At 38.8% G+C, this 25,729-nt stretch overlaps 2 protein-coding genes across 2 annotated transcripts in view; both read left to right on the top strand.

The window, feature by feature from the left end:
* Positions 1-25,729, top strand: part of LOC127411940 (serum response factor-like) — an 896,621-nt gene that overhangs the window by 487,921 nt on the left and 382,971 nt on the right. The gene's annotated exons all lie outside the window — the stretch shown is intronic.
* LOC127411960 (inositol polyphosphate-5-phosphatase A-like) overlaps positions 1-25,729 on the top strand; it is a 229,095-nt gene that overhangs the window by 111,079 nt on the left and 92,287 nt on the right. Inside the window, exons 5-6 of the mRNA XM_051647929.1 lie at positions 10,211-10,274; positions 13,377-13,480. Coding sequence (XP_051503889.1) covers positions 10,211-10,274; positions 13,377-13,480 — 168 coding nt within the window. The remainder of the gene's footprint in view (positions 1-10,210; positions 10,275-13,376; positions 13,481-25,729) is intronic.

The raw sequence follows: 25,729 nt of genomic DNA on the forward strand, positions 1-25,729 counted from the left end.
CCTGGGACTATTGAGTACCCCTAGTCTATTTTATGCTCTGATAACTGCTGCTGTAAGTCAAAAATATTATATCTGCTTTTTACCATATAAGGCAGTTTTATAAAGAATAAGCTAATGTTTAGTTGTCTGTGAGCTTGCTTGGCTGAATAATTCAATAACAAAATATGCCATCCAAAAGGAAAAGCATGCAAAATAATCATCAGAAAATATATTTTCGACTATTGATGATAAAATGTTATACATCATTACAAAGGGGATGATCTCAGTTTTCTAACAACACATAGATTGCGCTTCTAGTCCACTCAGAGGCCGAGATATTCAATGAAATAACAAGAGTGGTGCTTGAACTGAAAATTAGACTGAATGTCTATGGACGAGCACATCTGTGAGGGCTAAAATGTGTTAGAGTGCCACCTACATTTCAGATCGGTATATTGTGATGCAGTACATTTCACATGAACTTGGATGCTGAAATTTAAGGTTAGTGATTTGCTCAAACCTCCAACAGTAAGTAAGTGGTCCTGGACCGTTTGTGCTCCTGACATGAATGATACCTCAAAATCATGTGTCTTGTTGGAAAGATAACATTTAACATTTTCACCTGATGGAAAATAAAACTTATCAATTCATTCTTAACTTACTGTACCGTCATTATGGTCTTTCTACAGATATCACAGGTAGACTGGATATGTGGCATGAACTGAAGCACAAGCTCAGTTACAGATATTCTGTTTGAATAACAGGTGATATATTGGATATTATTCTTTAGCTGTAAACAGCAGTCATTGCCCTCTGTGCTTGTAAATGTCTTATCTTCCTAGTTCTACTCGGTCCGATCCAAACCAAACCCAGATAAGAGACGTGTCATTGTCAGAGTGGCCAATATAAGTGGCCTTTATGACTCACTTATTGTCTTTCTGTGTGTAATTACCACGATTACTCATTCCATGCTCATCCCAGCCGCACCTCACACTTCACAGAGGGTACTGATGGTAAATTAAGTAGTGCCCGTGACAGTGCGCTTTCTAAATATGTAAAATATACTTTTAATTATTTCAAGTGAATCTGGCAGGTAATCAATACCGGCGGACGTGACAAACATACGCTTGACACTGGCCATTGTAAGGCACCGTTTAAAAGATAAGCACTTTCTGTCAGCGCGCTCTGGCACCAATTAATATTTGGAGTCTGTCACTGTGCGGAACAAATGGATTAATTGCGGGCCGGTAATACAATCGGTTCTTCATGAAGCGCTCTCGGCTCGGCTCGTGAGGAGGAGGTGGAGGGGGGCAGGCGGCTTGAACTTTGATGTTAAATATTTATTAGAGCTTGTGTATAGAATTTATATGATGATGATGGAGATAATGATGTGGTGCGTGTGAGTGTTTATCATTTATTTTAGAGTTGATGCATTTGCTGGGCTGATTGAGTTCTTTTTTATCTGTGCATCAAAAAAACACTGATACTGTTGTTAGTGATGGTACTTACCTGTTGTGATGGATATATAACACTATGCAATAACTTATATAACTACAAACTTTATTATATTATCCTCAGCAAATCATTACATGGTATACATACCTATAAACAGACTGTCACAGATTAACAGACTTCGAGGCTTTGTGAGGGGGCCTGGGTAGCTCAGTGGTAAAATATGCTGACTACCACCCCTGGAGTGGGTAGTGACCTCCTTGTGGTCGCTATAATGTGGATCGTTCTCGGTGGGGTGCGTGGTGAGTTGTGCGTGGTTGCCGCGGTGGATGCCGTGAAGCCTCCACACGCGGCATGTGACTGTATACACGCTCAACAAGCCACGTGATAAGATGCGCGGGTTGACGGTCTCAGACACGGAGGCAACTGGGATTCGTCCTCCGCCACCCGGATTGAGGCGAATCACTACGTGACCACGAGGACTTAAAACATTTACATTTACATTTATGCATTTGGCAGACGCTTTTATCCAAAGCGACTTATAGTGCCCTTATTACAGGGACAATCCCCCTGGAGCAACCTGGAGTTAAGTGCCTTACTCAAGGACACAATGGTGGTGGCTGTGGGGATCGAACCAACAACCTATTTAGTCCACTACACCACCACCACTCCAAAAAGCACATTGGGAATTGGTCATTCCAAATTGGGGATAAAATAAAAAAAAAAGAAAAAAGAATGCTTTGCGAGACCACATTTAAGATATATGGACATTATTATTTTTATTTTTTACTTCAGCTGTTATTTATGTCTTAACCTGTTCAACTCTGTGGACCTGCTGGCAGGTCCAAAGTGGCAGCTATATCACACAAAAAGTTTATGCTTAAAATGCTCAAATCTATGAATACATAAGTCAGGCATATGTGGTATTGTTTGAAAGTTTAGAATCTGAACTTTTCACTGATAACCATCGCTTCTGCAGTTGTTACTTAAAATAACTAAATAAGGCCTTAAATCATCAGCGTCGCAAATTAGCGCCACCTAGTGGTTATGTGGTAGAAATATTAATATGAATATAAAAGTCTTTAAAATAGCACTTAAATAGACATGTCATATATCAAATGAAAGCTCTCATTCTCATGAATGTGACTGCATAGTTTATTATGTTGCACTAATACCACAGTTTAAAAGATTTTCAAAATAATCACAAAGTGAAATATAATTTCTGTAAGTCATCAAATACAAATGTCTCATTTATGCTCAGATAACTGCTGCTGTAAGCTCCAAATAGTTAAAAACTTAATATCTGCTTTTACCTTAGGAAGTTCTCTAAAAAATGAGCCATTGTTTACTTGTCTGTGAGCTTGCTTGTGTGAATAATCCAATGTTATATCTTAGATGTGGTGCCGCAGGAAAAGCATGCAAAACAAATCATCAGAAATATTTACACCATCACACCTGGTGGTGGCGTAGTGGACTAAAGCACATAACTGGTAATCAGAAGGATGCCGGTTTGATCCCCACAGCCACCACCATTGTGTCCTTGAGTAAGGCACTTAACTCCAGGTTGCTCCAGGGGGATTGTCCCTGTAATAAGTGCACTGTAAGTCGCTTTGGATAAAAGCGTCTGCCAAATGCGTAAATGTAAATGATAAAATGTTATACATGATCGCAAACATCAGTTTTTTAATGAAACTTAGATTGAGCTTGTAGTCCACTCAGAGGCCGAGATGTAGCGCCACCTACATTTCAGATCGGCATTTTATGATAATTATTTTTTCTAGTATTTGCTGCCATCTAGTGGAATAAAATAAGGAGGGAAATGGGGTGAACAGAACCAGAATTACATGCTTACAAATTTAGGACAAAAAACACTGTATGTGTAAATGGTGAGCTTTTAAATTTGAGTGTTACAAATTGCTGGCGGAATCCCAAAAATGCTCCAGAGTTAGAGGTTAATTATTTAATGTTTGCTTAATTAAATGTTCCAATTCTGTCAATTAATGGCCAGTTATGTGTGTGTGTGTGTGTGTGTGTGTGTGTGTGTGTGTGTGGAATCTTTAGTCCGTTTTCTCAAAAATAAAAATGATTTCATTATATTAGCAATGAAATCTTCATTTTTAGTCTAGTGCATAAAACTCAAAGTAATGGAGCAGTTCACATATGTTGAACTTTCAAATATTCTGTATATTCCAGAAAGTCTTTTATTGGTTTGCTGATAGTTGCATTCACTTCATGTTTAGAAAGCCTCTCTTTCTCTCTCTCTTTGTCTTTTCTCATTCATTGGCAGTTTGAGGTGAAAAAGCACATAAACTAAAGCAAACCAAAATAAACACGAGCCGTTACTGGAAACTGACCTTCATCTCGCCCGTGACACTCTGCTGCATTCTTCTCCTACAGAAGTGAAGAGCGTCGGGCATTCTGGGTCAACACCGAGAATGTATTCATCAATTAAATGTGTGCGAGTGTTTTGAGCCGACCGCTGTCATGCGTTGAGACATGAGCGAGACCTTCTGTTTGTGCTTGTGACAAATCAGCACATGTTTAATCTGAAGATGTGCTGCTGCTCATAAATAATGCAGAAGGGCTTCTTGTGCCCACAGTCCTTCAGTGCCAGCCGACCAAACCTTCATCATCGTTTTCATCTAACAGAACTCTACTCATCACTTTAAAGTATAGTTCATCCAGTTGTTATCATTTACTCACCCTCATGTCTTTCCAAACCCGTATGCTGTATTGTCTGTGGAACTTTTTAAGTATCTTCATGCAACATTCAACATTCTTTTCCATACAACAGTTCATAATTACATTAAATTGATGTGAATCAGTGTTAAAAATTCAAAAGGGTCAATTTGACCCATAAGGTCGTGGAAGGGTTAAGTAGTGCTGGGTATTGATGCAGATTTACCATTTAGATCTGACTCGCAAGCTCTCGATTCATTTGTGAATATTTCAGTTATAATGTTAATTTTGCTTACATATGAATTAAATTCTTCCTCAGCTAATGTAGTTAATCATACAGGGACTTTCTGACTGGGTGCATTATGAAAATATTAATTTTACCAATTTTATTTTAACATCAATAGTTTTTCATCATTTTGGCCACATTTGAGCTTTTTAAAAAATGTACAAATTCCATGTATTCCATCAATAAATACAGTATTGCATATATTATATTGCATATTTAATTTTTTATTGTTTACATGCATTATTTGTGCTATTTAAAAGTATTTACATTAATATGTAGAACAAGTGCTAAAACGGTACTGTCTCTTTAAGAATAGGGTCAGTTCAGCGAGCGAGTCAGTTCAGCGTTAGTTGTCGCACCGCATCTGTGCTGAAGTGTGATTAGAATTAAAAGTTTCTATTTTTGTTGTTCTTGATCAACAACTGAGAGTAAAGAACAGAAAGGATATTAAAAGAAACATTATTCAATGAGAAATGGATTGTGTGGATCTTGTCTTTGGACACACATTACACGGAACGAGTCAAACCAAACTTTTACCGTCAACACAGTGAAGGAATCTGGAAAATCGATATTATTATCCAGCTCTACTTTTATGCCCTTTTTGGTGCTTGATGGATGTGGTCACTATTAACTGTTGTTTGGAAAAAAGGTTTCATGACGAATGACTGCATTCAGGTTTGGAACGACATGAGGGTGAGCAAATAATGGCATAGCTATCCCTTTAAAGCGCTCTAGACGCTGGCTGAAGATCACTGGACCAGAGAAAACCTGAGAACGTCAGATGGCCTTTCAATCCACGTCGGACCATTTCTATTGTTGTCTTCTCTTGCTTACAACTGTATGTTTTATTTCTCTGTTCGTATTCTCTCATGCCCGGACGTCCCTCTTCCCATGATTCTCCATATCTCTGTCTTTTCTCCTCGCTCTCGTAGGGGTGAAGAGATTTAGAGCACTATTGAGAGTATTACCCCACAGTTTTGGGCCGCTGCTTTGAGCCCCGAGAGCACAGGAAACAGGTCGCTCTGTTTTTAGGCCAACTGCAGGACTGGAGGTGTAAAAGCCCCTCAGAAAAGCGCTTAGTGAACTGTGAACCGCATCAAATCCCCAACGCTTTCGTTTGTTTGGCTCGTCTGCAGACTGAGAAACTGTCTGATTGTTCAGTAGAAATGAAGAATATAATCCTATTGAAGTAAATCTTTTTTTTCATGCTAAATTCTGACTGTGCGCATTGAGAGGCTCGCACCACTTTGACAGAATCGGGTCCATGTTATGTTTGAGCGCGGTGAACTCGTTACATAAGAAAAGAGTTTTACTGCACTACAATTCTTCATCAGGGACCATTATTCATATTCATAAGAGAAATTGTGCTTTTTGTGGCTTTGTGTATATATCAATACATTTGACTTTGGTATTGGCATTAAAACTAAAATAAGTAGTTTTCTTTTTAGTTGTATTAGCTAAGTCAAGCATCGCTATTGCTATTGCTTATACTCGGGGTTAGGGATATGAACAAACCTCTAAACCTAAAGGCTGATTATACGTTTGCGTCAAACCTACGATGCAGGCTATGCCATCTGCTTTGTAACCAGAGACCCTCCACCAGGATGAGGTAGCTTTGCATTTCCTCAGATTATTTTAACTTCTAAGCATCATGTCACATTGTATTTGGGCTCATTTTAATTGGGAGCATCTGCTGTCTTTATAGTCAGTTTCATGAAGTTTCATCAGTAAAAAACATGACAAAAAGCCACATCTGTTTACAACGTGTAAGCATGGGCCGGGTATCGCTAGCCACCTATCAATACGATAGGTATTGCAATACATCACGACACATATCACGATTTGATATATATCGCGATATCCTGATTCGATTCCAATTTACAAGCTTTCAATTCTAATTCTGTTGGGTATAGTTCAGTTATAATGTCCATTTTGCTCACATACAGTATGGCACCAACAATCATCCATGCGCTTATCTAATCAGCCAATCATGTGGCAGCAGTGCAGTGCATAAAATCATGCAGGTACGGGTCAGGAGCTTCAGTTAATATTCACATCAACCATCAGAATGGGGAAATCTCAGTGATTTGGACTGTGGCATGATTGTTGGTGCCAGATGGGCTGGTTTGAGTATTTCTGTAACTGCTGATCTCCTGGGATTTTCACACACAACAGTCTCTAGAATTTACTCCGAATGGTGCCAAAAACATCCAGTGAGCGGCAGTTCTGTGGACGGAAACGCCTTGTTGATGAGAGAGGTCAACAGAGAATGGCCAAACTGGTTTGAACTGACAAAGTCTACGGTAACTCAGATAACCACTCTGTATAATTGTGGTGAGAAGAATATCATCACTGAATGCTGTTCTGAGATGCGGGTTGGCGCTGTTTTGGTGGCACGAGGGGGACCTACACAATATTAGGCAGGTGGTTTTAATGTTGTGGCTGATTGGTGTATATATTGTTACATGTTTGTTGTTTACATGCCTACTTTGTACTGTTTACAAGTTATTTACACTGATATGTGTACTAGTTCTAAAATGGTCTCTTTAAGACCAGCGGAAGGGAATTTGACAGTGTTTTGGTTGAATGGTGTTACAGCATCCATGTTGATTTTGTTGTTTATGATCAACAACTGACTGTAAAGAACAGAAAAGGATATTAAAAGAAACTTTATTCAATGGAGTCGTGTGGCGCCGTGCGAGGAGCGGACGTGTGAGCAGCAAGCTCTGCGCACTTTGCTAGTTTTAATGCTATTTGTGTCATAAACCGGTGAGATTCGATACACTCTGATTCTTAACTGTTCTAGGAAGACAATATATCAAAAAGTTGAAAATCCTCATGCTCTGGAGACATTAAAAGACACTTACATGCTCAAGCTGATACCCCGCAGCGGCAGGCTGGAAGCCCCAGACTCAATTCGGACGGTGAACTGAAAGAAATCCGGCATGAATTGATGAATGTGTCGGCAATGGTGACGAAGTTGTTGCAGACTTGGAGGATTTGGCTGTAATACATCGACTGATCACTTCCATGGAGTCGAAGTTCTCTGAGTTGGTTACAAGATTGTCAGACGTCGAAAGACGGATCGATTATCTGGAGTCATCGGAGAGGGAATTAGCAGCTAATCTGCTAGCGACCAAGACAGTCTTGCAACGCATTTGGGAAAAACTGGAGGATTTGGAGAATCGTAATTGATGAAACAACATCCGAATTGTTGGAATTCCTGAGCATGAGGAAGGTCGAGACATAGTGAAATTCCTAGACGAGCTCTTCCCGAGTCTGCTCAACATAACAGGCCATAAGCTGGAGATCCGCTGAGGGAGATAGGCCCCGATCAATTCTGGCCAAATTTCTGAGATCATCCATTAAAGATCTCATGTTATGCGAGGCGAGGAGTAAAGGAAGGCTTTCTTGGAAGAACCACAGCATTTTCTTGTTCCCAGACTTTGCGAATTCGACGAGAGAAACGTGATAGATTCAGGGAATGCAAGAATCTCTTACATCAACGAAAGATCGCATTTGTGTGGATCTCGTCTTTGGACACACATTACGCGGAACGAGTCAAAACATACGTTTACTCTCAAAATGCAGTGAAAAGATCTCGGTGATGAACTTCGCCACTAATGTACGCTAGTGAGTGAAATCTGACAAATTACCAGCCAGAGGCTAATCACAGAAAGCGTATGTGAGTGATTATCACGCATTGTAGAGGATTGCACATAGAATAAATGAGCGATTTGGGGATTTTAATAATCAACATTGGGATCGTTCAAATGAAGATCGTGATTAAGCTGCAAATCAATATTTTTTGCCAGGCCCCCGTACCAAATGCGTGAGAGAGTCCCAGCATGTCTGGAGATAAATGACTCTGTCTCAGTGTTGCGCCTCATTAAAGCGTCTCTGACTGCACTGAGAAACAGCGCTCAGAGTTAACACTTATTTAGACAAACAGCTTCTTTATTGAAATGCTGGACATGATGTGAATGCATGCATAGTTGAAAATAAATATTGATAAATGGATGTAAAGTATTGATACAATATCATGAGAAAATGTATCGCGATATATATCGATATTTGATTGTATCGACACAGCCCTAGTATAAACTCTGTGCTTTCACGGTTTTTACTCTATATATTTGAGTGAGTGAAACAAAATGCATGTTGTATTCTACTCGAGACCTCTTCAGTCTGAATGATGTTTTGACTGTATAATACATTAAATAGAGCTGTTCAGATGAGATCAATTTGTAGGCAAACCCAGAAATTCACCATGGTTTTTAGAATAGGAATGGTCAAAATACAAGTAAAATTAGATCACTTTCATGTTTTGTTCTAGAACATAAATTACACACAGTCATACTTAACCCTTGTATGACCTTCGGGACATTTTTGTCTTTTTCATTTTTGTTTTTTCGATCATTTTGTCTGTGTTAATGCCAGCGGTATTAATTTAGCGAAGGGTGTGTATTTTTGGGGGAACTTTGATATTTCAACCTCAGTTCCTATAATACATCCATAATACACTGTGTACACAAAATAGTTACACTCAGGACCTTCAGGACAAAAATTTCCCCATTGAAACCCATTAAAACTGCAATATTGGATCCCAGTGCCATTAAAGCATAAAATCATGAATTCTATGATATTATGCTTTCATTCTGGAGCCCTGGCTTCAAAATTTACAATTTTAATATTTTCCACCAGATGGCGCCATTTTTCTCATGTTCAGCAAATGGAGCAAATACAAGCTTTTCCCCTATTTTCTGTTTGCTGTATTATAGAGCACTGCAGGCCAATTGAATAAATGATGCAGATAATATTGTGTGGGTGTGTGTGTTGGTATGGATGTCAGAGTGTGTTTTGTATGTGTGTATTGAGAAATTTGTGTGTGTGTGTGTAAAAAACAACAGTGGCATTATATAAACAAACTGGCATTTAAAGGGTTAAAATCCTGAAAATGAATGAATATTTGGTAGTTATGATCAGGACTGATGTTGGTTAAAAAATCAGTCAGCGAAAGTGGAAAATAATATTAATATATAATATTTTTATGGTGGATATTTTTGTCCTCTAAGGACCTCTGAGTTTTTTTTATTGACGCACAAGAGTTAAGTAGTGGATTTTGAAGCTGTTGTGTCTTTTAAAAATGAATTTTGCTTACCCGTCGCTAAATAAGGACTTCAACAGTTGTATATTTTTTAAGGCATGTAGCTCAAATGCTGATGGGAGTTGTAGTCCTTAATTAGCATTGTGATAGCAACACTCGTTTTTAAAAATAAACAATAGCTTCAAAATTAACGTTTGAGGTGTGACTGTGTGTAATTTATGTTTTTCAAGTAATTTTAACCACAGGACTTATTATAATCTTTTATTTAAAACTGTCATTATAAAAACATGCTAATTGTCTTTTGGGTTTTTGGACTATGACCTGAACATCTCTATAATTATTTCATAAGTTATGAAATCAGAACACTTTTAATTTAAAAGCAAAAAAAATAAAAATAAAATAAAAACTCTTGTTAAGAGTTGGTCATATAGCCAACATGCATTGTAAAGTCCAGCTTCTAAACTTTAAAATGATATCTATTTTATGTTGGTCAGGCCAGTAGTTTAACAGTTTAATTAATTAATTTGATTGTTTTGTCAGTGCGGCAATGCTCAACACACTAGTATCATGATACTAACTGCCTGGACAGTGCCGCTCACATTTTCTTTAGAGAATGTAAAAGTCTAGTTAATTTTACTGTTGTTCACAAGTCTAACCGCCTCTTTCAGTTTATATATCGTTGTCTAAATTCTCTTTTTCTCTTTCAGGCGCTGGGATGTTGCTACTTCCTCCACGAATCGCTGAAAAACATCCAGCAGTTTGATTTCAAAGGTACGTGTGTCGTCTGCTCTCTTCCTCTGAGCGTTAGCTTTAATAAGATGTGTCACACACGCTCATCATTTCCATCAAACCTGTGCGCTCAAGGTTGTTCCAGCAGCTATAAAACATGCTAAAACGGAGTTAGTTCTAGGTAACAGTAATGCTTATTAATATTAGGATTTAATTCATGAGATTTCTGCCTTCGCTAATAGTGCACTCAAACTATTGGACAGTTAGCGGTGACCTCATCAGTGGTAGGGGTCAAATGTTGCATGTCCTGGTGGTCTCGCTAATTAAAGCCACTCCCATTACACGGGCGTCAGCATTAGCGGCCGGCGGCCCCCGTGAAGGGCGAGTGACCCCCATTCAGCCCAGCTCAAACCCTGAGCTCTTAAATGCCACACTATGATTGGTCTAATCGCGCTCTACATAAAAACCATCAGTCAGCTCAACTGTGAGGGCGACATCTTACCAAATCTGTCCATGATAACATATCAGCGTCATATTTCACCCCAGAATAAAAGAAATGGGGGATTTTATTTTGCATAAAGAAAATGAAGTTTGTGACATTTTCTTGACATTTTAAGCACATATCCCCACAAATTACATTACTGTGATGCCAAAAATCTAATTCTCATGACCATATTATAAAAAAAAGTATTTTGTATTTTTTTAATTGTTACGTATTAATTCATAATGGTATTGTTTGTTGTGCTCCCTCTAATTTATGATGTGTTACAGACTTTCTTCTGTAATATGGAAATAAATAACTAATTATTGTCTATTGTTCCCTCCCAATACATTTTACGTTCCCTCGCAATAATTTTGCGTGTCCTCACTATAGTTTGAGTGTCCTCCCAATATGTTTTGCGTTCCCTCGCAATAGTTTGCGTGTCCTCTCAATAAGTTTTGCGTGTCCTCTCAATAAGTTTTGCGTGTCCTCGCTATACGTTTTGCGTTCCCTCGCGATAGTTTGCGCTCCCTCGCAATAACTTTTGCATTCCCTCGCAATAGTTTGCGTGCTCTCACAATAAATTTTGCATTCCCTCGCAATAGTTTGCGTGCTCTCACAATAAATTTTGCATTCCCTCGCAATAGTTTGCGTGCCCTAGCAATAAGTTTTGCATTCCCTCGCAATAGTTTGCGTGCCCTAGCAATAAGTTTTGCATTTCCTCACAATAAGTTTTGCATTTCCTCACAATAAGTTTTGCATTCCCTCGCAATAAGTTTTGCATTCCCTCGCAATAGTTTGCGTGCCCTAGCAATAAGTTTTGCATTTCCTCACAATAAGTTTTGCATTCCCTCACAATAAGTTTTGCATTCCCTTGCAATAGTTTGCGTGCCCTCGCAATAAGTTTTGCATTCCCTCACAATAAGTTTTGCATTCCCTTGCAATAGTTTGCGTGCCCTCGCAATAAGTTTTGCATTCCCTCACAATAATTTTTGCATTCCCTCACAATAATTTTTGCATTCCCTCGCAATAGTTTGCGCTCCCTCGCAATAGTTTGCGTGCCCTCACAATAAGTTTTGCATTCCCTTGCAATAGTTTGCGTGCCCTCGCAATAAGTTTTGCATTCCCTCGCAATAAGTTTTGCATTCCCTCACAATAATTTTTGCATTCCCTCGCAATAGTTTGCGTTCCCTAGCAATAAGTTTTGCATGTCCTCACAATAATTTTTGCATTCCCTCGCAATAATTTGCGCTCCCTCGCAATAGTTTGCGTTCCCTTGCAATAAGTTTTGCGTTCCCTCGCAATAAGTTTTGCATTCCCTCGCAATAGTTTGCGTGTCCTCATAATAAGTTTTGCGTGTCCTTGCAATACATTATGTGTTCCCTCGCAATAAGTTTTGCGTGCCCTCCCAATAGTTCGTGTGTCCTCACAATAAGTTTTGCGTTTCCTCGCAATACGTTTTGCGTTCCCTCGCAATAATTTGCGTTCCCTCGCAATAAGATTTGTGTTCCCTCTCAGTAGTATGCTTTCCCTTGCAATAAGTTTTGCGTTCCCTCGCAATAAGATTTGTGTTCCCTCTCAGTAGTTTGCGTTCCCTCGCAATAAGTTTTGCGTTCCCTCGCAATAAGTTTGCGTGCCGTCACAATAAATTTACCATGGTTTTAGTAAAATAACCATTTTTCAAACTTGCTATTTGTAGTAAAACCGTATTAATAATACAGGAAAACAAAAACCATGGTAATAAAAAATCATAATTTTGTGGTTATTTAAATTTTCTACAAATACCATGGAATTTGAAATAAAACTACAGTAACCACTAGATTATAGTGAACAGTAATGTAGTGAACAGTAATGGTTACTATATAGATACAGTATACTGTATTAAAACGGGTTTTGCCTAAAAAGTGCATGGTTATTTAACTTTTCATAGTTTTTTAATATTACTATAGTAAAACCATGTGTTTGTAAAAAAACAAAAAAACTTTTAGCCTACAACAATCATGCTGACTGCAATATAACTATAGATAAAACATGTTTTCTGCTAAAAACTATACAGTCTATAATATCGATAGCATAATGTTACATTTGTTAACATTAGTAAATACATTAGTTATCATTAAATTAACAGTGAATAGAATATTGTTTTACTGTAGACTCTTTATTAATCTTGTTAATGTTAATCAAAATAAAATGTTTCATTGTTAGATTGTTAGTTCATAGTGCATTAACTAATGTTAGAATATGTTGAAATGAACATTTAACCAAGATTAATAAATGCTGTAAAAGTATTATTCATTGTTAGTTCATGTTAATTAATGTTGTTTACTAATGTTAATGTAAATGTTGACTATTAAGCACAACATAAATACATGACAATTTTATTGTCATTCAATTCGAATATGTGTTAATTCCCTTTAAAACAGTCCAGTATGCATCAGAAGAAACTTCTTTCACATTTCTGATTGTCACAGTAAGATTCTTTAATGTTTCTCACTTTGACGTCTAGATTAAATCTTAATTTCTCTGTGTTACCAGTAGGTGTCGCACTAGCCTGATGAAGCCCTGAGCACTTTCATAAACCTCACTGAACATTTCTGCATGTTTATATGATGATGAATGATGTTTATTGTCTGGTGTTCCTCCTCGTGTGTGCTCTCATACAGTCAAGAAGTTCAAGAAGGTGGTTGGTAAGGAGGTTTACTCTGACACACTGGCGAGCACCGGCATGCTGGAGAAAGAGAAGTTTCCTCAAGACTATTTTCCTGAGGTGGGTTCAGTTCTCCCTCACAGTCACTGCCATCTGAATCCTGTTGTGTGTTAAAGACGGGAGCTACAGAGACATGAAGACAAGCACATGACAGATCTGCACATGCTCATTGAAAAATATACGATTGTATATTCAGTGCACATTTCACACTTTTAGGGTACAACATAAAATCTGTTTATTTTGTTCACAGTAAAGCACATACTCATACTGTCCCTTTATTAGAAGCAATTTTTGTTTCTTTGAAACCAAGAAAAGTCTGACTAATCATAAACATTTCTGTTCTTATATCTAGATATTGGTATTTGAACAGCCTTTAAAAAGTCCATATTGGTCGGCACTTCTCTCAGTTGTTTTGAATGTTTTAGCGGATCGTTCATTAAAATGTTTGAAACATGCAATTACAATGAATGTAATATTGGGGGTAATTAGCAATTCATCTGATAGTAATTCAGTAGGCGTATTGATTCATAATGTTGGTTGATATTTTCCTACTTTAAAAGTAATTTCAGAATTCACACACACTCAAGAATATGATATTTCTATTCTGATCTGTTGCATTCTACTGTGACATACTGTGTGTGTGTGTGTCTCTGTACATGTGCAGCTGATATACTAATAAAGAGCACGATCGCCATGTGTCAGCTCGATTCTGTGTGCCCATCAGTTACCCGCGCTCGGCTGAACCGCGTCCTGTAAATATATGCAGAAAACACTAAGCTGCCCTTTCACGCGCTGATACTGATTTCCGCCTCTTTCACGAGTAACATCCCACTTCACTTTATCTCCCACACGAGATGAACGCCACATTCACACACTATCTGAAAGCAATTACATTTATATAACCGCCACACCTGCAAACCAACAGCACACTGAAGCAAACACATTAGCACAACGCTTGAATTGCATTTCTTGAAGGAAATGTCAGCGCTCGCAAGACAGCAAAAGAATAGTGGTGATATTTAAAGTAAACGATATTGGTAAAGTTTCTAAAACAAACAACAGACAGACAGATAGACAGACAGACAGACAGACAGATAGATAGATAGATAAACAGATGGACAGATAGATAGATAGATAAACAGACGGATGGGTGGATGGATGGATAGATGGACAGATAGATAGAGGATGTTTATTGTCTGATGTTCTGAATTGGAATTCGGTATGCAGAAATTACAATGTTGTTTAATTTTTTAATTGAACATTCTGTCAATGTAAATCAAAGTGAGACTTTCCAAGTTTGCTAGTTCACCCAGCCAAAAAATAAGATAGATAGATAGATAGATAGAGGATGGTTGGATGGATGGATGGATGGATAAACAGATAGACGGACGGACGGACGGATAGATAGATAGAGGATGGATGGATGGATGGATGGATGGATGGATAAACAGACGGATGAATGGATAGACAGATAGATGGATGGATAAATAGATGGACGGATGGATAGACAGATAGATGGATGGATAAATAGATGGACGGATGGATAGACAAATAGATAGATAGATGATGGATGGATGGATGGATGGATGGATAAACAGATGGACGGACGGATAGATAGAGGATGGATGGATGGACGGATGGATAAACAGATGGACGGACAGATAGATGGATAGAGGATGGATGGATGAATAAACAGACAGATGGATGGATGGATAAACAGACAGATGGATGGATGGATAGATAGACAGACAGATAGATAGAGGATGGATGGATGGATAAACAGACGGATGGATGGATGGATGGATAGACGGACAGACAGATGGAGAGAGATAGAGGATGGATGGATAAACAGATGGATGGGTGGATAGACAGACAGATGGACAGAGAGATAGACAGAGAGATAGAGAGAGAGAGAGATAGATGATGGATGGATGGATGGATGGATAAACAGATGGACGGACGGACAGACAGATAGAGGATGGATGGATGGATGGATAAACGGATGGATGGATGGATGGATAGACAGACAGACAGATAGATAGAGGATGATTGATGGATAAACAGACGGATGGATGGATGGATGGATAGATGGACAGACAGATAGATAGAGGATGGATGGATGGATGGATAAACAGATGGATGGGTGGATAGACAGACAGACAGACAGATAGATAGATAGATAGATAGAGGATGGATGAATGGATAAACAGACGGATTGATGGATGGATAGACAGACAGACAGACAGACAGATAGATAGAGGATGGATGGATGGATGAATAAACAGACGGATGGATGGGTGGATAGATGGACAGACAGAGAGATAGAGAGAGAGATAGATATAGATAGATAGAGGATGGATGGATGGATGGATAAACAGATGGATGGATGGGTGGATAGACAAACAGACAGAGAGAGAGAGATAGATGGATGGATGGATGGATAAACAGACGGATGGATGGGTGGATAGACGAACAGACAGACAGAGAGAGAGAGAGATAGATAGATAAACAGATGGATGGATGGGTGGATAGACGAACAGAGAGAGAGAGATAGATGGATGGATGGATGGATAAACAGACGGATGGATGGATAGACGGACAGACAGACAGATAGATAGAGGATGGATGGATGGATAAACAGAGATGGATGGATGGGTGGATAGATGAACAGACAGACAGAGAGAGAGAGAGATAGATAGATGATGGAAGGATGGATGGATAAACAGACGGATGGATGGGTGGATAGACGAACAGACAGACAGAGAGAGAGAGAGATAGATAGATAGATAAACAGTAGGATGGATGGATGGATAAATAGACAAACGACAGATGGATGGATGGATGGATAGATTGAAAAATCCCTGAAACAAGTTTGTAGAGTTACAGTATGTTGGTTATGTCAAGCCAACAAAATGATGGTTTGAAAAGTTGTATACAAAATACAGAAAGAGAGAGATTTATAGTAAAACGCACCATCAATAGAAAAACAGATGTAAGAAAGATGACCAATTGGAATTCGGTATGCAGAAATTACAGTGTTGTTTAATTTTTTAATTGAACATTCTGTCAATGTAAATCAAAGAGAGACTTTCCAAGTTTGCTAGTTCACCCAGCCAAAAAATAAAAGACAAAGTCTAATGGGTTTGGAACAACGTCAGGCTAAGTAAACGATGACTTCTTTTACATTTCTTTAAATTATAAAGTTATTAAAGACTTATCTACAAAGAAAGTTTGACTGGAGTCTGTTCGCTAAGATGAATTGATTGTAGAAGTTTAATACTTAGAGGTTTAGCACAAACCCTCACCGCAGTGTTTAAGGAATATCAATACATTGCTGACTCACAAACGTTTGTTGCGTTGGGAGAGAAGAAAGAAAACAGACCAAGAGAAAAGTTTGCGCATTGATTTATGCGTGTTTCGTGAATAGCTCGTGAATCTCCGATGATTCTCTTGAGAGCGCCACTCCACATAATGTTAGGCCATTTAAAGCAGCAGATTTGTGTAGTCTATCAAGGGCTTTCTCGCACACTCTCACTCAGTAGTGAGAAATTGGTTGTTATCGTAGATCACAGATACGGCTTCAACCTCTTATGAAAGATGAATTAATTTCACTAATGCTTTAATGCAGGTTTCTCATGAGGCAGGCAGACTGGCGATAACCCCTGCTTCATCTCGCTCCCGCGCCGTGATTTATGTCGTCTTTTAGTAGATGAAACCGCCAGGATTCGCCATCCATCTACCTCCCTGAAGGAATCCTATTAACGGTGCTCTGGACAAGATGCACTGATGTTTGGATGAGGACGGCTGTTTAGAGCTGCTCTGCTTCTGGATCTGTTTTAAGAGCAACACAGCCTGAGCTTTTTCACATGGTGGATCCATTAATTTTTGGCAACATCTGCCAGTGGCGAGTGAATTGAGAAAATGTACCAAGTCTTAACAGTCAGGATATTATTTTCACGTTTTTTTGTTTTGTTTGTTTGTTTGTTTTATGTTGATTAAAAATATATTTTTGTCTTTTGCAATGGGATTATTTAGCTAGTTATATTTTTTTTTAGCGAATTAACAACTACAGCACAACCATTGCTGTCTGATTCCCAAACAAATGATTCTTTTGAGCCGGATCTTTTTAGCGTCAATACTCACTGAGCTACCCAGGCCCCCTCTGTCCTAATTCCTTCACGTTCACACGCTGTTTTAATGCTCTTTGGTTTAACCCTTATTGGGGATCGAGCCCTTATTTCTCATGAAGCAAAACCTTTGAGATTTCATTTCATCTCTGTGTTACTGTGTGTCATGAAAATATGAACCACTTATGACCAGTAACATTTGTTATTACACGATTGCTTAAAGTGAAGCCGGAGTGCTTTCCATTCACTATCGAAGTTGATATAGTATGTTACTTTATATTTTCACGGGAGTTTGGCAGGAGCCTCTGCAGACTGCGCGCTCGCATCAGAGCGCCTGAGAAGCTCTTGCGAAAAGGAGCTGCTCTTGTTGTCACAAACGTGCCGTTGATTGCATTTATATATTCGCTTAAAATCCTCTTATTTGTGCATTAAAATGTGATTGGAATTTGAAGTGCACAATAATCACGGTTCTCTCAAATAACCGCGATCAGACGATTATTTAATAAAAGCGACCTACCAGTAATCATTGGGTGACGCTTCAGAAGATTAGCAGCAGCGGGGTCAAAGTTGAAATTCTTTGAATTGTTGAAATTATATCGGTTTTACTAATTAATCGGTGCCAATAGTTGCTTTTTAGAACTATCAGTTACCGGCAAAAATCAACACCGATAGTTGTGATATTTTTTATTTTTATTATTATACCTTCGTGTTCCTCGTCTGGAGGATTCTGCAGTATAACATCGAAACTCTAGAGGTGAAATAAAAACAATCACTGAGTGCTATTACATGCATGTTCTTACACTGATTATGCTTAATAATCCGACAACGTGTGTGGTCATGCAAACGCAATAAACGCCGTTCCTTCATCGGTGTTGGGTCATAAACGGCGTAAGAATAAACCGCGTACATTTTTGCCCATTACGCCGATTTCACGTTGCATGTAAACACCTTTACCGGAGTAATCAGCGTATTGGTGTGCATGTAAATGCGCTCATAACTCCATATTTTTATCCTCACTTCAATGCATATTTTATTATTTTGATTAGATAATCAAGTGCTCCAAATTGAAGCGAGGACATGCAAAGAAATTCATTTCTTTTCTGGTTATTATTGTGATTTTGGCTACAAAATAAACTGGATCTTGGATTTTATTCATTTTGGACTCTTGGCCTCAATGTCTGTATCCGTCATAGTAAGCAAAAACTACTATTTTTTTTATTTATTCTATTAACAGATTTTAAAACTATGGAATGATTAATCGGTTATTGGCCTTTTCCAACACCTTATTGATACTTATTGGTATCGGCAAAATCCACATTTGGTCGACCTCTAGTTGACATTGTTATTCAATGGCTAAAACCAGGCGCATACAGGAATAGTTCACCCGAAAAATACATTTCTCTTTATTAACTCCAACTATTTGTTCCAACCCTTATGACTTTCCTTCTACCATGTTACACAAACAAAGCTAAATGCTAGCCTCAGTCACCATATGGTAACCTTATGAAGTGACAGTGAATGGCAACTGAGGCCGAACGTCTCAAACATTCTGCTTAGCGTCTCCTTTTGTGTGGTAAAGGGTGGTAAATGATGAGAGGTCAACTAAAATGGAGAAATATGGAGCAGAATGAGGTCTTTCCAAGTCCATTTTTACGGCAAGACACAATGTGAATGCAAAGAGAACTGGGTTCCTGTTTCACTCACTTCACTTATTGGAAATGTGTATCAGTTGAACCTGAAAGCTAAACAAAGCTGCCAAAAACAGCTCACAAGATGTCATTCCTGTCAAACTCAAATACTGATCACAAATCAAATCAAACACACCGCTGAAAAATGATCTCACTCTTGCAGTCAGAAAGCTTTTCTTAAAGCAATAACCAGCCACAGATCCTTTATGACATAGTGTTTCAAGAAGCATCAAACATTCAGCATGAATAAATGAAACTACCTGAATAAACAACAGCAGGAATGATCGTCTGAGCGCAGCAACATGACAGCTGGAGAATCCATCAGCTCGACCTTTCTCGAGCAGTGAGCAGATTGTTTTGTCCAGTTCTCTCTTATTCAGCTTTTCAATTAATATTGTCCCTCAGCTGCCCGGCACTTAAAGCCATAACTCAGCAGACCCTGATGTGGCGTTCATAAGGGGAGGGGACGCTCATTTGTGACGGGCCCCGAAAGGGAAGAGGGGGTCACAGGGCTCACGAGGGGTCTCCTTGTAAAACAACAGTAAAGAGAGGATGCCAACTATATCCTGAATATTACTATTTTATATTAGACAAACACACATATTGACACACACTCCAATCGCTATACTGTATATAATGCCACAGGAGTGTTTTATTTTGGATTGGCTGCTGGTAAACCTGCTGGGCTGTCAATCATGTAAGGAAATGAAGGTGATGTCATTGGGACATTTGACAGCGTGACGAGTTTATTGATGAGGCCGGTAAAGAGGCGAGTGGCTCGGGAAACAGACATCTCGCTCAGTGCATCCTGACAAGTCTCCATTTTATTTACTTGTTTACTCAAGTTCTCCATTATAAAATGTATAAAACAGATACCTCTCCTCTATACAGACAACCATTAACCTTAGTTTACACATCAGGGACAATATCTTTTAGAGCAACAAATCTTTTAGACAAATTTGAGCCAAAAAAATGCAAGATTGGACGCAACCTTTGATGTCAATAGCAAAAGATATGGTAAGCGTTTTCTCGTTCCTTTTGAAGTTGAAAAGCGAGTGATTCAAATCAAAGACATATGAACCGTCTACTGTGCTGTACTGTGAGTACATGTGCTGTTTGATACTGATCCAGGGTCTGATATTAACTTTATGATCTACTAGCCAAGGTGTCTCTTGTAGTACTTGATTCACGAGAAGAAACAAAAGCAAACTGGCTCAAAAGGGTTATTTGTTTGGGAATCAGACAGCACTGGTTACATTTACATTACATTAGCATGCATGCATTTGGCAGACACTTTTATCCAAAGTGACTTACAGTGACTTAAATCCCCCCGGAGCAACTTGGAGTTAAGTGCCTTGCTCAAGGACACAATGGTGGTGGCTGTGGGGATCAAACGGGCAACCTTCTGCTTACCAGTTCTGTGCTTTAGCCCACTATGCCACCACCACTCCATGGTTGACTGTAGTTGTTGATTCACTGAAAAGATCCGGCTCAGGCCTGGGTATCTCAGCGAGTATTGATGCTGACTACCACACCTGGAGTCACGAGTTCGAATCCAGTGTGTGCTGAGTGACTCCAGTCAGGTCTCCTAAGCAACCAAATTGGCCTGGTTGCTAGGGAGGGTAGAGTCACATGGGGTAACCTCCTCGTGGTCGTGATTAGTGGTTCTCGCTCTCAATGGGGCGTGTGGTAAGTTGTGTGTGGTTCGTGGAGAGTAGCATGAGCCTCCACATGCTGTGAGTCTCCGCGGTGTCATGCACAACGAGTCACATGATAAGATGCGCGGATTGACGGTCTCAGACACGGAGGCAACTGAGATTCGTCCTCCGCCACCCGGATTGAGGCGACTCACTGTGCCACCACGAGGACTTAGAGCGCATTGGGAATTGGGCATTCCAAATTGGGGAGAAACTGGAGAAAATAAAACAAAAGAAAAAAAAAAAAAAAAATAGGACAAATATTTTACTATTGCATAATATAATAAAAATATGTATTTTCTATTATGTTCATTTTTTAATTCAAATATATTTTTAATGAATTCCAAAAAAAAAAAAAAAAAAAAGTTGTAAAATTGACCAAAACAAAAGTTAACCAAAGAGAGAGAGACATATTTTAAGTATTTATTTGATATTTAAACATTTCCTTTTTTAAAGCCTTAAAAGGAAAGCATATATCCCTATTTTATTATATTTGAATTTGGTATATTTTAAAAAGACATTTTTGAAGAGGTGTATGAAGCACGCTTGCACCTTAAGAAATATGACAATTAATCGTGAAAGCACTGAAGCAGACAACTGATCACCAAAATCACAATTATTTGTTTGATAATTATTCGGCATCCAAATCTCATAATTGTGACTGCCCTAATTACTTCTGTCTTTTACACTAAAGAGTTTTTCAAACAGGTTTTTGCCTCACAAATGATGTCTTTTAGAGAACAAAGCAACAAAAAATATTTAAAAACTGTCCAAATCTATGAAGAGATAATTAATATCTCATTTGTTTATATATACAAAATTACCTATATAATTACCCAATTATTTCTGAGCATCCAGAGACATGAGTTCTTGAACTATTTTAAGTTCTCCAAGAACATCGTAAAACACTATCATAAACGAGTCCTTTAATTACTTTATGCATTCAAAGCATGTGCCAGGACTTTTCTTTCTCAATGTTTAATGTGCACGCCTTCCATTTTTCTTGCCTGGCAAACTCAAGTCGGCCTTCTTTGATGCTATTTGCAACGCTTGGTTCAATTAGTTGGTCTGAGTTTGATTCTTTTAAAAATGACTCGATACTGAAACCGCTGATTCAGTTCAGGGTTTAGACACATGTTGTCATGTGCTGCCGTAGACTTCTTGTAGAAGGTTGGGGTCGGGTTTCTCTCCAGCAGCTCTAGTGGATGATGTCTTGTTTAATCTGAGCCGGATGATAGAACACAGACAGATGGAGGGGGTCCATGGTGGTCTTCATCAATCACTGCTAGTGTTTATTAGTTATTACTCAAGCGGCGTTTGGATCACAGAGCGTGCTCCGTGGATCAGCTGCAGCACTTTTATATGATTCGCTGCGGTGCTCTCCAGCACGATGGCAGAAAGGTCAGCAGAGAAGAACGTTCTGGAGAAGAGCCCCAATGCGTCCTCCTGTGACGGCTCTGACTGCTGATAGAGGTGGAATTATTGCCCCATACACCCCAGTGTCTGTATGTAGAGGGTTTCCTCTCTCTCGCTCGGGGTGGAGTCATCACAGTGACCCCGTTCATCACTGTCACCTCCCACACGATGTGACCTTTTTATTGTACACCTGCGTCCACTGCAGTGACCTCTCTACTGGCCACCAAGAGCAGACAAGCTGTGATATTTTGTCAGTCGGACCGTATTTGAAGAAATTACAATTTACTCAACAGTGTCGTTTTAAACTCATCTTTCTTTCTTTTGTGGAACACAAATAGAGATTTTAAAGAATGTTCATGCTGCTCTTTTTCATAATACAAGAGCATATGGTACCGTTATATTAGTGATAGACCGATATATCGACCAGAATGATTAATCAGACTATATTTGTATATGTTATCTACTTCAGCCTGTAATTCTGACCGACAGAAGTGGCTATATAGTGCAAAAGTCTGGTTCTGTTAATTCTCCATAGGGGAATTGATTTTTAATGATAACTTTTAAAACTTTAAAGACCGTGAGCTCTGAGGTGGTTCATCGACAGTAAATGCTTCTTTTGAAGCGTTATTTCAACTATCTTTTGTTAAATAGCATAATTTCTGTTGAAGAACTGCATTACCCATGATCCTGAAAGATCCACCAATCAGAGAATCAAAAGAGCTCTGCAGCTCCGCCCACTCCCATGATGCACTGTGATTGATGCAATCGAGTCGCTCTCACTACACTCTCAAACTACTTATATATTTGCACATATCAGAATATGTTGTTTTTATATTTATAATCAACAACTTTAAATCAATAGTTTTATTTTTTTTTTCATTATTTGATTACATCATTCGCAATAATTAATGGGATTGTGGGGGGGCGGTTGTGTAGACTTTTATTTTGGAATAATTTATTTTTCTCCCCAGTTTGGAATGCCCAATTCCCAATGCGCTCTAAGTCCTCGTGGTGGCGCAGTGACTCGCCTCAATCCAGCGTGGCGGAGGACGAATCTCAGTTGCCTCCGCATCTGAGACCGTCAATCCGCGCATCTTATCACGTGACTTGTTGAGTGCGTTACCACGGAGACATAGCGCGTGTGGAGGCTTCACGCTATTCTCTGCAGCATCCACGCGCAACTCGCCCCACGCCCCACCGAGAGCGAGAACCACGTTATAGCGACCACGAGGAGGTTACCCCGTGTGACTCTCCCCTCCATAGCAACCGGGCCAATTTGGTTGCTAAGGAGACCTGGCTGGAGTCACTCAGCACGCCCTGGATTCAAACTCGTGAATCCAGGGGTTGTAGTCAGCGTCAATACTCGCTGAGCTACCCAGGCCCCCCATGTTGTAATAATTATTAATTATACATTATACACAAACACACATTAACTTCATAACATTTAGGCTTGAACAACTTGTAAACGTATTAACTTATTGGACAATATTTTTAAAAAATGATGCATTCATCATTAAAACTGACTTTCGCCTTATAAGAGCAAACCCTACAAAGTGCTTACAAAGTACTTATAACAGGGTTCCCACGGGTCCTTAAAAAGTCTTAAATATCTTAAATGGTTTATCAAAAGTCTTAATGATGATTTAAAGTGGTGTGGGTCCTTTAAAGTAGAGTAGGTGCCAGTCAGTGAGTACTGGACATTAAACGATTGCTGATGATCTACTGTTGATGAAATATGACAGTGTTTACTTCAAAGTGTTTATATTGTAATACGTTGTAGATTGTTGTAAGAGTGCACATTTTATTTCACGTTTGAATAAGAGTCCCCGGAATATTTTGGGTTTGTTTAAAGTTAAAAGTCCCACATTATGCATCGATTTTTTTCCTCTTTCTTTCTGGTTATCATTGGTATTTTAATTGCACAATAAACTGCATCTAGGATTTTATTCAATTTTTTGTTTTAGTTTTAGTCTCCATCTGGCCCACCTCCTTACAGAATGGAAAGAACAGTTTTAACACATTCAGTTTAGACTATCGTCAGTTTAATGTGTCATTGCCTTTCTTTCAACACATTATCGTATTAGCGAAATCCAATATCTGTCTGACTTCAAATTCGTATGTATTGATATAATGGTGCATAAACAAATTTTAAAGTGATCAGTTTTATTTGTTCCGGTCTTAAAAAGGTCTTAAGTCTTAAATTTGATTTTAGAAACTGCAGCAATATAAATGCACAACAAAGGGCAAATGCATACCTTCCTATTCTAATAGTTGTCCTTGTAAATGTCCATCATCCATGTTGTCAGTATTGTTGTGAGTGGGGAAGAATAAACTGGGTTTCTCTGAGACTGTCACTCAAAGAAGTGACTGGGACTGGCGGATGCAGAGGGGTTTGAACTGGACTCGTGTTTGAGACACCGCTGATGTAGAGAGCGACTCGGCTCGAACAGTGGATGGGGATATTTGACCGCTGTGTTAATGGCTCAAACTCAGACTCACAACCTCTGCTCAAGCACAGAAAACACTCTTTATTAATGCACTAATAATCAAGAGTGTGATGACTTCATCACTGCTGGGCATGTAGACATTAATGAGCAACTAGGAAACACATATACTAACAGAACGTGCATTTGCATATTACATTTTATATACAGTGTGTTTCCATAAACTCCACTGGATATAATATAACTGTGTTGCTAACAAAGTTTTTGTTGCATGCACAAAAACATAGTAACGATCAGGACTCATATAGGTGTCATATTGCTGTCGTGTTTTCTACAAAAAACATTTGAGTTATGAACTTTAGACGACGATGGTGGTCAGATGATCACGAAATGTATTCATAAAAATGGCTTTAGCTATAAAACACAGAATGTTGTGAATTTGACGTATTTGGGTGAAAATGAATTTTTTGCATGCACTGTCTGCGCTTGTTTGCACTGGGCCGTGTAGCAAACTACTAATCTGGAGGTGAGTAGGTGAATTTTTGCTTAAATGTGACATTTGTTGGACACACATAAAATGTCCTGTAAAATTGTGCCTTGAAAAGAGTGGGAACCCTGAAAGTAACTGTTTCTGTTCACATTTTTGGCCCAGATTTCCAGCTTTCGGCCGAATATCTTATTGCGGTGCATCCTTAGTACACAGTCTTGTATCTTTGTCTTTTTATCTGATTTTCAAATACTTTTATGCTTCTAATCAAAGTGTCTAATGTTGTGATGCATCTCAGAGCTGGTTGGTTTGGTTCATGGTGCACAACTCTTTTATGAAGGATTTATGAAATCACTATTGAAGAATGGGGAAAAAACACTTACAGAACCAAGGTAGCTGAAAAAGTGGGCGGGCACTTACGTGGTCTATATTTAGCCTCTCTGTACAGGC

This window comes from Myxocyprinus asiaticus, chromosome 21 (genome assembly GCF_019703515.2).
Source record: "Myxocyprinus asiaticus isolate MX2 ecotype Aquarium Trade chromosome 21, UBuf_Myxa_2, whole genome shotgun sequence".
Classification (NCBI taxonomy): domain Eukaryota; kingdom Metazoa; phylum Chordata; class Actinopteri; order Cypriniformes; family Catostomidae; genus Myxocyprinus; species Myxocyprinus asiaticus.